Source organism: Drosophila arizonae, chromosome 5, assembly GCF_054131065.1.
Source record: "Drosophila arizonae isolate 15081-1271.41 chromosome 5, UAZ_ARI_1.0, whole genome shotgun sequence".
NCBI classification, from domain to species: domain Eukaryota; kingdom Metazoa; phylum Arthropoda; class Insecta; order Diptera; family Drosophilidae; genus Drosophila; species Drosophila arizonae.
The window spans coordinates 8,808,611-8,824,629 of NC_142925.1; the positions used below are offsets into that span (position 1 = coordinate 8,808,611).

The 16,019-nt window shown below is 38.2% G+C and overlaps 1 protein-coding gene across 2 annotated transcripts in view; it reads left to right on the forward strand.

Annotated features, from left to right (window-relative positions):
* Positions 1–3,001: 3,001 nt before the first annotated feature.
* LOC149268456 (uncharacterized) overlaps positions 3,002–16,019 on the forward strand; it is a 39,916-nt gene continuing 26,898 nt past the window's right edge. For both annotated transcript variants that reach the window (XM_089471686.1, XM_089471687.1), the window contains exons 1-3: positions 3,002–3,161; positions 10,276–10,380; positions 11,547–11,578. In XM_089471686.1, the coding sequence (XP_089327812.1) occupies positions 3,129–3,161; positions 10,276–10,380; positions 11,547–11,578 (170 nt within the window). In that variant the 5' untranslated portion in view covers positions 3,002–3,128. The remainder of the gene's footprint in view (positions 3,162–10,275; positions 10,381–11,546; positions 11,579–16,019) is intronic.

Genomic DNA, 16,019 nt, shown 5'->3' on the forward strand with positions numbered 1-16,019 from the left:
ATTAAAGCCAGTTAGCATTGCCATAAAAAACAATTTACACTGTGTAGACGCCAAACATAGTCAAATAAAATGAAGTTTGAAGTCATCTGGATATGGTTGATGGGTTACATAATACCCTGTAGAATGCTTAAATACATTATTTATGATATTTTAAGAAAATTTAGAGCATTACAAAGGACCTTCGCCTATCAGCTAGCGAGATATCGATTAATATTTTGGATATACATATTATCGATTACTTGGTATCGATAGGTCGATTACTTGTTATCGATACACTATGGCTAAATTAGTAAAGAATTCTATATAAATAATCTATTATACACATATGTATAAGAAAAAATAGCTATATCCTCAATCTTGCATAATAATATACCTCTTTAATATTTACATTCTTGTCTTGACTTATCGTCAAAAGCCCCATAGGGCTTGACTTGTCCCAACAGATATAAGATTTCTTAGTCTATAACTAATTCTCATATTGTATATTCTGTAGCTGGCCAAACCTCCCTTTTGCTATTTTTCATAAAATTACAGAGTATCTTGTTTCGCGTGCACAGTGCCACTAAAAACCTGTGCCACTTTGTAACCATAATAATACTTTTCTATTGTTTATCAGCCAGAGCTGATGTGGCCCAGTCCCAGCCAGCGCGGCGACGATGACGTTGCATTGCCCAAGCGCATAAATTACTGTAATTGTGTGTGTGTGTGTGTCTGTGTGTGGCATAATGGCAGCACTGCCTTTGGCTACTCCATAGACACACACACACACACACACACACACACACAACAAACAAAGAAAAATATTGCTTCCGGTTTTTGTTTTCATAAATTACGCCGCATAAATTCCGCATTCAATCGTGTGTGTAAAAGCCAGACCCAAGAGGTATGAGCATGCATGTGTGTGCGTGTGTGTGCATGCTTATCTTTGTGTATTTGTGTTTGCCCAAGTCCTGGTGTCCTTTTCAACTTTACGATGGTTTTATTTACTCAGACGCTGGGCGCGTGTTTGCGCTTATGTTTAACCCGGCATCTACAATTCAATTGATTTTTAGCCCATTATTTGTTAAGTACGCCATGGCCCAACACTTGGGCCAATTATAATGGTCAAGCTGGTGCGCTCTCTCTTTGTGTGTGTGTGTGTGTGTGAGCTGCTGCTGCTAAATGTGCGTCAGGTGGCAAAGTTTAATAATGAAACACATAAATTGACAAAGGTTAGCGGCAAAGCCCACAGCTCGAGCCGGAGTCAGAGCCGTAGCCGTAGCCGTAGCCGTAGCCAGAGACAACCATTCGCCAACTGTTGTTGCCCTCATAAAGTGGGCGAGCAGACACGCCCCCTTTTTGGCGTCTGCTGTGTGTGTGTGTGTTCAGGACTTTGATTTCGACAGCTGCTAAAGTAAAGTGAAGTCAAAGCCCTAAATAACTGCAGGTGCTTCGCTAAAACTCTCTAACTCAGCGTGTTTCTGTGTCTCTGTGTGTGTGTGTGTATCTGTGTGTGTGTGCCCATCTGTTTGGCTTTTCAATTTGATGTTCGTCTAAGTAAATTAGCAGCTAGTTTATTAAAAATGTTTGTGTTAAATGTTGAGCCCCGTTGTACACTGTAGAAACTCGTCCTTAGATACCCTGTAATAGATAAAAAATATATAGTAGGGTAGTTTGGGAGAAGTATGCAATATTTTTGTTGAACGTTGAGTCTAGTTGTGTAAAGAGAGAAAACTCATCCAAAAATACCCTGTAATTAATAGAGAATGTGAGTTCTGCGACATCGTCCTCATGATAAAGAGTATCTACTCGTCGTTCTCTTCTCACTTCAGTTTCCTAGCTTAGTCTTAAACATTCAATCAATGATTTTTCCCTTATATTCATTTCATACTCCATAACCCCACACAGGATATCTGCTAGTCGTCTACTCCGCACTTTAGTTTCATTTTTATACTAAATCCAATTAAAATACTTTGGCAATGGCCGCAAAGTTAAGCCTTGGTACAGCGCCTGGAACAGACGCTCGTTCCGTCCATAGTTGACCTCATTTCTCTGTTGACATTGGCCATATTGTGACGCTTATGGCCATATGGTGACTGCTCACTGGGCCAAGCTGTCCAATGAGCTTACACCACTCACCCGCAGCCCGCCCCTGCCATCAGGCAGTGCCCGTGCCACAGGCGCTGCTCCTGCGCCCCTTGCTCCAACAGCTTGACAAATTTGCGTCTAATCTGAGCATTTTGAATTGACTGAAAGCAAGTGAACTCCTGGACTGACACTTGAGCTAAACTACAATATGCTCAAGCACTCCCATAGTCAAGCAGGTCACAGCTAAGTGAACTCTGACCGCAGTAAATATATGTACATATGTATGTATGTATGTATGTATGCACGTATAACTGCGAGGTTAGCTTCATAAATGCCTGTATTTACAAATAAAATAGAATTTCAAATGAGGTATCAGAATTATATTTATTCTACATAAGCTTGAGTTTATCACTTTATTTAGTCACAATCACATTTAATTAGAAGATTTATATATTTCAATCATATTTAAACATTTATTGCATTTTAAGTAATTCCATTGGTGTGACCAGTTAATGCGATCACTTAAATGCCTTAGACTTTAAATACCCAAAATACTAATTACAATTAGCGCTTAATAGTTGCGAATTTGCATTAATTGTGTGAATTAGTGACATCAAAAAAAGCACTAAAAATGCACATGTTTTTCGTCTGCTGCGTTAAATGTCAAAAAATTAAATACTATAATCTGCGCGCTACTCGTTAGCTGCGAAGCTAACAGAGGGCAAGAGCAAAAAATATACTGGCATACCAACAAAATACATATGTATGTATGTATGTTCCAGCGCCTATTGTTCTCCCGTTCTGCCCTGATGAGCGCTCAAGGCATGTTCCAGAAGGTCAGGAAGAGAGAGGCAGCACAAAGTAACGGTTAACTTGCGCGTCAGTTTCCTTGTCTTTCTTTTGTTTTCTTAAGGCGGCATCAGTTTAGTGTGAAAATAAAGTGCAAAGGACAAAGTGCTGCGGCAAAGATTTATAAATTTGTTTTTGTTTTATTTTTTATAGTGATATTAAACAAGTGATATGGAAAAGTTAAATAGAAAAGTGCTGTTTAACAGGTCTTCATGGAACATATTAATTTTTTACAAAAATTAATGGTAAGCTTTGCTCTAAGGTATGAACATACATGTGTATATAAATATTTAACTTTATATACACATACATATGTATATATATTTTATTCTAAGTAGACACCAAGACCAAAATTTATGAGAGTCCTTAAAGTATCACATTTATACATAATTTGCCTTAATATTTGTAATATTTAATGCTACGCAGTTTTTCAAGCATACTTATGAACACGCGCATGCATACACTCGCGTACGCATACACGCATGCAGACAAGAGCCACAGCAGACATAGGCACACACACACACACACAAAGTTAAGCCGATCATCACCTGATTAAATTAACAGTGTCTGCTTTGCTTAGCAGCGCCTGCTTGCACACTGCTAAAACACACATACATACAATATTACTCAATCTTGCTGCTTGCCTGCTAGTTAACAGCGGCTTCGTCACTTCACAGTGCCTGTTTAATTTAAGAGCGTGTACATAATGCAGCTAACTGAAATTCTGCAACATGCCTTACATTCTCTCCACTTTAATTAACAGAAGAGTCTCTTATAAGACTTTAAGTTAACATTTTTACATTCTTTTATATGTTAGCCAAAGGCAAATTTCTAAATTTAAAATAGACTTTTATTTAACATTCTTATTAGATCGTCTAAAATAACTTTGAAAAAGTTTTTACAATTCAAATTGCTTGCTAATTTAAAGTAAATTTAGTCTTAAATTTGATTTAACAAAATATTTTTAGCATGAATTGATTACTGTGAAAGGCATTTCTCAAAAGAATTACAATAAAAATCTGAGCCTCCACAATAAAAAACGACAATTTGTAGGCAAAAGGCGCATAAAAAGAAATATTTATTTTTATTTAGCTATGCATAAGACCTTTTCGAGCACACCACGGCATCAATGCTGGAATATTTAGATATGCATTTATTCAGTAATGCGAATGGCCTCAACAAAGGAATTAAAAGTAAATTGCTTAAGCTTAAATTTGGTGCTCGAAAAAAGTCTAGACTAAATAAATCAAGCTACAGCTCAGTTCATTAAACGTTGAAGATATATCTACCAAAAATATTTCCAGCAAACCTGTATTCAAGTAGGTGTGTGAGTGTGTAAGTGTGCGTATGAGGTCAAGTTGACCAAAGTTACGGTAATATTTGCACATTATCAATCAACATCAATATCGAATCCAAGTGCCTCTCAAGCAGCTGCTTCAAATATTCATGTAGGGCTGTTCCATTCTCTTTGTCTCTCTCTGTCTCCCTCTCTCTTTCCTTATTTTCTCTGTAGTGCTTAAAGTGGTCATCAGTCCGCAATTACCGCACTTTATAGCACTCGTAATACTTATCTATGGGACTTACGATTGCCCCCAGCAATTGTCGCATGCAATTTTTATGATTGCTTCGCACTCGCTAGAAAGGACATCCTGTGTGGCTGCAGCTGTCCTGCTGCTGCTGCTGCTGCCCGTTGTCCTTGTGCAAACTATAATACTTCCGTTGGCGTATTTGCATTTCCGTTTATATCTACAAACACACACACACACTCGCCCATATACATAGATTTAGATATAGATATGTTTTTTGTTTGTTTAATGAGCTTCGTTTGCTTTTGTGCTTGCAACCAAAATGGCTTAGATATGAGCATATTTGCAATTTGGCCAATACCCAGCAGACAACGGCACACTTCATTGCTGGCCATTATTGTGGTCAACCGGCCAACCGATATTGGCCAGGTGGCCGTCCATTAAAATTATAATTGAAAAACAGCAAGCCCCAGGCGCATATTGTTGCCATTTAATGCACTGCACGAAATATGTGTGTGTGTTAGCCATGTTAATCTATATTAAGTGTGATTGCAGCAAATAACAGTAGAGAGTTTTTAATAGCATTAAATAATTGTGCTAAACTAGATAAAATAGTAATAGTAGTAGATAAAAATAGTATTTATTATTATTTAATATTTAGTTTTATATTTATTGAATACATTTTGTATTTATTTATTTTATTTATTATATAAATTTTTATTTATATTTAGTAATTGAACAAATGTAATTTATTATATCAACATCTATTTTATTTTATTTTTTTAATTTAAAATACAAAATTATTTTTTACATATAGGATTCTCATTTTTCTTGTCTTTTATATTATTAAATTTATATACAAAATCTTAATTTCATTTTATAAAAAAATGTTTTTAGTTTCAGATTTAAGATATTATTCACTGAAATAGTTTAATTTATCTTATAATTTATTTTTTAAAATTTAATTTAAATATTTAAATACTAGAATTATTTTAATACTATTCACTATTTCTTCAAAGTAAGCAAACCAAAGATATAGCTTGAATTCTATGTTTTGGCCAAGTGCATTTGGGCTTTTGTATACAAAAGCTGCGTCACACTCCACTGCCGTCAATAATTTCAAGTCCCTAAGTCGACTGGCTGACTATCTATATAAATTTGTACAATATTTATGGAGGGTCATATTTATCGGCTGGACCAAAAGGCTACAAGGATTTAATACGTTGATTTTGTGGTCGAGTTGTTGCTGAACATTTATTGCTTTATTACTTGGAAAGGAGCTGGAGGCGGACTTCTAACTAGCTCTGGGCTACGTTGAATGGACAGGGGCGAGGGGGTGTGGCATGTGTTGATTTCCATTAAAAGCGTTTGCATTAATGTATGGCGGCTGCGGCAATTTCTTGGCCTGGCTAATAGGATAACAAATGACAATTGTTGTTGATCGTCGTCATTTATTTTGATTTTCGGCCCAGCCAAAGTTGTAAGCCACAACAAATACGCGCGCACACACACACGCACACACACTCATAGAGGCCATTGGCCATAATAATAATAATGGCCATATTTGGTTAAAGTAACTAAGCAGCTGACAACGACAACAGTTAATACGAGCAGAGCTGCCCCAAACCATTGCCACAACTCCCTAGGGCAACTCATATAAGTGCGTGTGTATGCATGTGTGTGTGTGTGTGTGCGTGTTTTCTTCGTTCTTTGGCTAACATGAAATCCGCTTGTTGTCATGCGATTTGGCATTTTATTGACATCCACTGATTCTCAATGTGAAATTATGTGCCTAATGCCGCACACACAAAACCATATATTATGATGTCCACAACTAAAGCGGAAACTATACAAAGAGAGAGAGAGAGAGAGAGAGAGAGAGAGAGAGAGAGAGAGAGAGAGAGAGAGAGAGAGAGTAGATTGGTGGTGCAGAGTGGTTGAGATTTTGCGCTGTCAATGAAAACTAATTGCCGCAAGCTTGTGGCAACTGCCAACTTGAACAATTTACAGCCGCCGTAGTTGGCATTATAAATTGAAGACAACAATGTTTAAGCCCATCGAATATATATATGTATATAAACAGTTCATATACACATTTAAGTGGGATTAAGAGCTTAGGAGCAGAATACATTTATGTCGCTTTACTGCCTTGACTAAGTTCCGTTAAACGTGTTATTCTTGATAAAGTTTTCTGGGAAGTGCTACGAGTATGTCGTATCATGTAGTAAAGGTCTTAGCCGCACTTTATTTATTTATATGGGATTGTTAAAAAACTCTTGGAATTGTGTTAACTATATGATATGTTTTCCTATAGCTCATATATAAATGAAGATTAGAAGAGCTCTTGTTGCGGCGGTGCAGGAAGTTAATTTTACTACAAGTTAGAAATATTTCTTAAAATTGTATTATATTAAAAACAAAAACTTTGGTCTACTTGACTGATGTCTTCCATTAATATGTGTAAAATGATGGCTTCAATCTCCCAATTCCAGAGCATTAACAAGTCTTTTTATAGGCCACACACACACACACACACACACACACACACACACACACACACACACACACACACACACACACACACACACACACACATTTCACTTAACTGCAAGAGCATTTAAGCTTTCATCGACCACAAACAACCTTAGCATCTTATTAAACTTTGTTGCTGTTGTTGCTGTTGCTGTAGTTGTTGTTGTTGTTATTGTTGTTGGTGTTGCTTGTGATCTTTGGCTACATGCAGCATGTTCCATTAGCAGCACAAAATTTAATTATGTGCAATGTGAATTTCTGCAATATTAACGAGATTGTTGTCTGGCGTTGAGTGCCGACGTCGAGTGGATCGATGTGAGCCAAGGCAGAGTAGAGCGAGAGCGAGAGGGAGATAGAGAGAGAGAGAGAGAGAGAGAGAGAGGGAGAGCGCAAGAGCATGAGCGAGAGTCAGAGTGAATAATACTGTTCATCGAATTTAATTTCAAATAACGCTCGCTTATACTTATTTACGTTCTTTTAAGACAGCCAAAGTCGATAACACCAACACGCAGCCCCGCCCACAAGCGGCTTACGTTGCGTTACGTTACGTCGGGGATTGAGGAGGCTCTTGTGATGATTATGGGGCGCCATATGTTTCATCAGCCACGCCCAGCTCACCAACCCCCTAGCCCAACACAGCCCAACACAGCCCAGCCCAGCCCTGCCCGTCTCAAACACACGAAATTACATGTCAGGGCAGCTGCTCTAAGCACTTGAACACGGGTTTACTCAAGAAATTAATTTCCTTGGCCCACTAAAATCTAACGATAATGTGTGCAATTCGATAAGGTTTGCTAAACGTGGGCGGTATGTGTGTGTGGGTGTATGTGTGTGGGTGTGTGTGTGTGTGCTGGCGTGGGAAATCCGCTTTGAAGCAGGCGATAAAGCCAGACGTTCCCCCTTTTTGGACTGAGCCTTACAGATTTTGCTGTTTATTTAATTCAAGCGCGTCATGCCACAGCACACACACACACACACACGCACACACCACACTCTCTCTCATTCCCTCCGTCTCTCTCTCTCTCACTCTCTCTAACTTGGCTATGCCTTACTCCATTGAACGCGAGCAACAGGATATGCTCGCAGCGCTTTGCTGCGTTTCCTTGACAGCGCGTCCTGGCCATGTAGCATTCGGGCCGCGCTGACAGCAACTGAAATTGCCGTTGCGGTTGGCCATCGCTCCTACCCCTTTTATTCCCTCATTCGCTCATTCGCTCACTCGATATGGTCAACTTTGAATTGCCGCCCGCTGCTAGCGAAATATCAAACAGCCGCACAATCTCTGACTGCATTGTTGGGCCGAAGCAACGGGCTATATAGAATGGCAATACGGCAATATGGTAATGTTGATGTGGGAGAAATGTATTCAGGACTTAATGCGCTAAGCTGTGAGCTGTAACGCATTCAGTATTAGTAGTAAAATTCATCAAAGGGAACTAGAGGGGGAAGTAAATAATAGCATAATGATGTTTGGTAGAGCTAGATTTTTAAAGTTATTTTATTTTAAATTATCGATCATATATCTTACGAGCTAAAAAAAATGATAACAAAATTAATAAATAAAATAAAACATAATACTTAATACTTAAATTAAATATATTTTAATTACAAATTTCAAATATTTTGAAAAATATTTGAATTGTAAGATCGTTTTTTATAAATATATTAACAATAGGAAATGCTCTAAAGTATTAAAATATAAGAAATCAATAAAACGGAAAATATTTGAATGCAAATGTTTAATTATTTTATTAGAAATACAAATATTTATAAAATGAATATACAAAGTATTAAAAAATATATACATATTAATACTATATTAAATAAATATATTTTTTTTATAAATTTATTTAATTATATTTAATATTTTAATTGTATTTAATACGTCAATATCAAATTGCTTAGATATATTTTCAAGATTTAGTCATTAAATGAAATAAATCAAAATAATATTTCGCTTTAACACTATAAATAAGATTAATTGGCATGTTTCTCGCCTCGAAATTCAGTTCGTGTTTATTCTAAGTATTCCATTGAGCGAACTCAATACGCTTCTGCTGCTGAGGTGAAATTAAAGGCAGATTTAGTTGGCAATTGGCAGATGCTTTGCTGCCACATGCCACAAGTGAATCTGCTGCTGCTGCTGCTTATTCTGGTTGAATTAAATTTTATTCATTTGTCTAGCATCATCAGGTGGCACGTGGCTATGCATATGACACGCTTTTCTATTTGGCAGCGTGTGAAATGTCATCGGCTGCTCACGCTGCGTATACGTAATACCGCACAAATTCCATAGTTTTCCCTTGTCCAGAACACCGACTCAGCTTGGTTTCTGGCGACTGCACTCAGCTGCGGCATCTCCAGGAGCTGCACATGCTGAAACGTGTTAAATTTATGGTTTGATTTCGTTTTGGCAGCGCCAATATGCCAAGCAACCGTCCGACCGAACAGGCGTGCCCCTATCCCGCTCCCCTCTCTGTGGGTGGGCGGCATGCCACAGCCCGATGTGTCTCATATATTTATGGCTAATACGTGCGCACATGTGCCAGCCACACCCACACACACACACACATACATCGTTGAATCTCTAGTAGAGCAGTAGAGCTAAGCAGGTTGTTGGCTTTCAGCTGCAACTTCGGTTAAATCTAAGTTTACCTCTCTCTTTCTTGTCTCTCTCCCTCTCTCTCTTTGAAACTCTCTAGCTCCCTTTGTTACTCAGCTTTCCTTTCTGTGCGTATTGCAAAATGATTTGACCAGCATATTTGCTATATGGCTATATGCAAGCGCATATATATCATGATTGCTGTCACTTTTGCCTAATACCCTGTAAGTATGAAGGATGAGGTATTAAAGGGTATTCTCACGTGTTCATTTCCTTTGAATTGCATTATAAATTGGGGAATTACAATGAAGAATGAAGAAAGTAATGATGAAGTGATGGGATTTTTTTTTTTTTCAAGATAAAAAATATATGATTAAATGATACAAAAAATAATAAACTAAAGTAAAGTTTTAAAAAATTGTCATTTTTATTTCATCAATATTATTTATCTTAATCATACATTTAATTATATTTATTATTTAATTCCTTATGTAATATTAATTATTATTCAATTACTTTATTAATGTTCATTAAATTTATCCTTATCATTTAATATGATTATATATTTATATAAATTTATTATTTAATTCCTTATTTAATATTAAATTATATTATTAATATTTAATACTGTTTGTATTAAACTCTCAAAATTTAGAATACATAATATTAATTAAAAATTTTGCTTATGCTGATTTACAGGATATCTCCACGTCCAGCCAACCGACATATGAATTTACTCAGCCCTCGCTCTCGCTGCCTGTTAGCTCCATTACTGCAATTACTGCAGCTGCACGTAAAAATCACGTAAGTTTAAATTCACCTTAACATCATTAAGACAAAGTGCGCTGCTTGCGGTTTTTCCCTCAACTTTTCCGACAGCCAAGGAGGCGATGGGCGAACGGCAATGGGCGGGTTCAACGACGCAGTCATAGTCAAAGAAAGCAGTCTAATGAAAATTTAAGTGGTGCATGCTTGATTTAGCAAATGAGTTGAGTGCTGAGCCTGAAGCAACGCCAGCAGCCAGCCAACCGACCCACTCAAGCTATGCCACCACCAATGCCACCAATGCCACCTTTATATGGGAGTCCGCCTAAAACTTACCCCGGCACTAAGCGCACATATATGGAGAAAACGTAATTTTCAAATTAATTAAATGCGCGTTGCCTGTGCGATTTTAATTGCATGTTGCATGCAATTTTACATTGCCATTCATGCACCTTTCTTCAGCCGCCGCCTCCCTTCGCCCTACCCGCCTTCCTTACCTTCCATTGAATTGAGTTGTGCCACAAAAGTTCATAACGCGCCACTCGAGCTGCGTCAAGCTGTGTGTTGGCTCTTTGCTTAATTGTGCCCAACAAATTTTGTGTTTTCGTTTGTCTGGTTGGCCCTATCGAGACCGATTCATAAGCCCATTTATAAGAAGGCCTAATCTGGCTGTGGGCCCAGACCCACCGCGGTGCACAGTGGGGTAGCAGCGCCACGTTTTCAATGGGTGTTGCGGCCATTTCTAATGCAGATGCTGTAGCTGTAGCCGTAACTGTAGCTGTAACTGTGACTGTTACTGTTACTGTAAGTGTAGCTGGAAGTGACCGTTAGCTCAGCAGGCGCCCAGTCGGAAGCGCTCAGCACTGTCTCCGCAGGCCTGTGCGTAACCTTTGAACCATTAAGATAAGCGCAGCAGCTAAACAAAGAGTGAGAGAAGTGCAAGCAAAAAAATGAAAAAGAAAAGAGAAGGCATAAGCACAGAACGTGGCTGACAAACAAAAGCGCAGAAATGAATTATGCGGCGCGCCCTGGCTTTGCATACCCTGTAAATGTATGCAGAAATGGGCAGGGGATGGTGCAACATTTTAGCTAGATTATAATAAAATTTAAGATTTTGTATATATTTTATGTATATTTATGTATATGATTTTTGATATACATATTTCCAATTAATTATTAATATTTAATATTTTCTTTCTTTTTAGCATTCTGGAGCTCAAAACCTGCTAAAACCCGGGTGAGTGATTGAATAAATATTAATTTAAATATTAAAATTTATTATTAGTATAATAAACGTATCCTAAATTAAGCCTTGCTCTGTCTCAGTCATTTATCCAAAATAAAATGCAAGGGTATCTAAAGTCGGCTTATCTGAACTTTGAAATCTATTCCTTATTTGTGGCTTTCGCATGGCGGCGTCTCATTAGCGTCGTTTTAAAGAATAAAGAGAAAAAACTTTTACTTCGGCCACAGTTGCCGACAAAGTTTAGCCATTTTTTGTGGGGCCAGCAAGCTAAGCCCATATATCCTTAACTGTTGCCTGGGAGTGGCCGACTGGCTGGTGTGGTGTGGTGTGAAGTAACATCGCAGAACCGCAGCCAAATACCAAATCGCACATCGAAATCGGAAAACTGAAAATGCAAATCATTATTTTGGCTGCAGCAGCAGTAGCAGCATCTGCTGCATGCGAACGTGCTTGCTACTGGCTGCTATTTACCCAACTCTCCCATGCCCTCTCCCTACCACCTCTCGCTCTCTCCCTTTGTCTCTCTGATCAACTGATGCTGCTGCTCCTGCTGCTACTGCTGCTGCTAGTTCACGTCTCATTGCGGCACATTTCGCCTAAGTATCGCACTCGGGCAACTTATTGATGCGCATAAATCAGTGAAACGAGTCCCAGAGTCCGCAAACACGAAATCGAGCCAGAGTCAGAGTCCAAAGTCAGAGAGACACGGAAGAGACACTAGTCGAGTCGAAAGTCGACACTCTGCATGCCAAATCACTGCAGTAGAAAATTAGAAAATTTTTGGCTCAACTGTCAAGCGAAGAGCACAGACAGACTGAGAGAGAGAATGTGCGTGTGTGTGTGTGATAGAGCTACAATTTTGTCCGATATACAGAATTTAGCTTTTAGCTGAATCCAACACGTAGCTGCATATCGCGCGACAGCACAGCTGCTGTCAATGAAGTCGTATAGACTAAACACAGCTACTACATTTATATATATATATATTTATATATACATATATATGTTATTCCCTTCTATAGTTTAAAACGTGACAAGCCAAAGTAACTGTCGCGGCAAGTGCCTCAAATTGCAATTAACTTTAGACTCTCTAATTGGAAGGCACGCAAAAAAGAAGAATAAAAACAAGAAACGAGATGAAAAAAATGTGAAAGAAGCAAAAAATGCAAGTAAAACGCGTGTCGAAATCCGCTTTAAGCGCTCAATTAGTCCAGCCAGCTAAAAAAAAAAAAAAAAAAAAACACCCAGAAAACAAAAAACTTATGGCCCACAAAAAAAAAAAAAAAAACGAAAGCAGGAATGAATGAAAGCATGCTTTACATTTTTAAGCAGCGACCCACGCTAACACACACACACACACCCACACACATACATAGGGACAGCCAGCTGGCGCTCTGCCCCCTCTCTCTCTGTCTCTCCCCTTCCCCCTTCATCCAGCCTTCGCTTGGCGAACGTGGCGCCAATTAGCGTAGCCACCGCCCAGCACTCAGCGTGCACCCGCCCGCTTGGTTTGGTCTCACATTATCAATTGCTCACATCATCAATCAAGGGCTTTGCAGGTGTAAAGCACCTACAATTGCCGGTTAGCGCGGCCCTGCAGGTGTGTGTCTGTGTGTCTATGTGTGTGTGTATCTGTGGTTGCGCTTGTCTGCTTTGCTGGCGCGGATAATTTGTTAAAAATATAAAGAGATCTGACTAATGACAAATGAAACTCAACAGGCGTAACACGCAGCCTAAAATCTATACAGAGAGCAAGCATTTAGCGTGCTGACTCATTAATACCCTGTAGGTGATTAGACCTATGCATATCTGTATATATGTTATATTTCTTCTTCAAATATTATCAACTTCTCCCAAGTAGAAGAGCTTAAATTTGAGTTTAACTGAATTGATTGATTTTTTGATTGATCTTTCATTTGTCATTTCCACACTCATCAAACTTGCTTTTCATCTATGCTTTACTCACTTTGTTTTTAAGCTTTTAACGTTCTTTTAAGCCACATGAATTTTATGTGTCTAAGACCAAATTCATTAAGGCCCCATTAAAAAAAAAAATATATATATATATATATACATATATATTTTTATTCTTTATGGGTTCATATGGCGTATGAATGTTTTGTATTTATACATTTTTTTTTAAATATTTTTAGGCTTTTATAATTTTTTCTTTCTGTCTTTCTTATTTTATATAATCCACTGCAGCCAATATATTTCATTTTATTACTTATCTAATAAATTACTTTTGTTTCATTTTTAAGTGTTCATTATTTTTAGTTAATTTTATATGTTATTTATTTCAAATGTTCATAGCAAGATAAGTTTAAAAAGATTGTGCGGAATAATATAAAAATTTCTATATATAATGTAATACATAGTATCGATAAAATCTCTCTCAATTGAACTTGTGGTATTTGTGAAAAAAAAAAAAAAAAATTATAATTTTTGTACAACCCTAAGCCAAGCACTCTTTTTCCATTTATAGCAATTTCTACTAATATTACATATAGATTTTATAGACTTGAGATAAAAGATAACAGCTCAACATTAAGGGTATTCCCGCACATTTCAACAGTTGTTCAATTTGATAGTTAAGCTCTACGCTTAATTTGCAAGTATTTCCTTAAGTATACATCTAATATATCGATGTGTGCACAACAAGGGTATCCCCTATTCAGTACAGTTCAAAATAGGTTCACTTATCAGCTGAGTAGCTAGATATCTTATCACTAAAAAAAATAAAATAAAAGAAAAATCGTGCGTAAATGCTATCTCGTGATTTAGCTGTGATGTCACAGATAATACATTTCGCATGATAAATACAGATATACACATTTATATATCGGTAATAAACAGTCACGCAAGGTGTTTCATTTTCCATTTAAAGTACAATCATTTGTCAAGTTTTTGAGTGGCGCTGGCAAGAAAATGTGATTTTAATTAGCTCGGTCGCAGAGCCGCAAAAGAGTTGTGCAATAATATGCAGATATATTTATGAAAATGCAAATGAATGCGGGTGGGGTGGGGTGGTGCTGTGGTATCAGAATGCAGAGGGTGGCGGAGTGGTAGTTAGGGCAACTGGAATGCAATGTTTGCACTGCTCTTGCATATTGTTCGCACTTCATTTAAAAATAACTTTTAACTTGATTAAAGAATGGCAACAACACGCGGCAAGTGGCAACAGGAAACAGCGAGTTGGCTCCACTGTGGGTGGCGCTGGGCGTGGCAACAAAGTGCAAAGTGAAATCTTATGCAATTAACTTAAAGTCAACTTGACTTGAGAGGAGGCCAAGGGAGAAAAAAGAGGCAAAGGCAGAGAGGTGAGGTGAGGCGAGCCCGTTTGAAAAACTAATTGACATCGTTGCTCTGGCAGCGCTGACAGCTGGAGCTGCCAACTCGCTTTGAATATATATATACATAAAAAACAAGAGAGAGAAAGAGTATGAGAAAGTAAAGGAGAAAGAAGCAGCACAAATATTTTCACAATTTCAACTGCTGCCTGGTTGCCTTTGCTCCTTTATTTCTTCGGTTTTTTTTTTTTTTCTGCGCCCATTTTGCGCGACAGTTTTAATTTAATTTTAGCCCGAATTCAGAGCCATGTCGTTCATTGCAGGCGCCAATTTCAGAGCCACCTCAGAGCATGACTGACAGAGAAGCAGTCAGAGAGAGAGTGAGAGAGAGAGGGAGGGAGCAGAGATAGGTACACGCCGACACGGCGACTAGCAAACCCAGGCGCAACTATTATCAGTGCCATTAAAAAAGTTTAGTCCGATTTGAGCGCTCGCGCTTAATGGCCAAGATTTTAATCAGAAAATGAGTTAAAAGCCAGCTAGCTTCGACACGGCGACGGAGAAGTCCCAGATCAGCGAAGCATATGTCCCAAGTTCATGTCTGGCTTTGATTATTGTAGCGCTTATGCGCAATTACTTGCATACGCTGACATGGCACATCCATTGGATGCAGTTGCTCCGGCAGCACGGCACGGCAGCTTCGCCAGTTAAAAGTTTTGGTGCGCATTTAAAAGTTTTGATATGCGCAGCAGCGAAAAATTGCATTAGCCGCAACTTGCTGGGCGAAAAATCTAATGCAACACTTTCCGACAGTCGAAAAGTTCCACAGCGAGCAGAAAGCAGTAGCAGGAGCAGGAGAAATGGTCTAGCTAGTCTTATGCAAACAATTGGACTGCTCCCGCATAGCCTCAGCTCCTAGTTTGGCAAATTTTAAGCAGCGCGTAAATCGGGGAATTATTGTTAAATATAGTGCGCCAGCAGATAAGAGCGAGAATATGCGTTCGCAATCCAGCAAATTGCCTCAAGTGGAGCAATATTTTGTGCTAAGACCATATTTGATTTTTGATTGGACTATTATCTTTATAAGTGTACGAAACTTATAAACGAAATTAGTTAATGGATTTATAAACTTCAAATCCGCT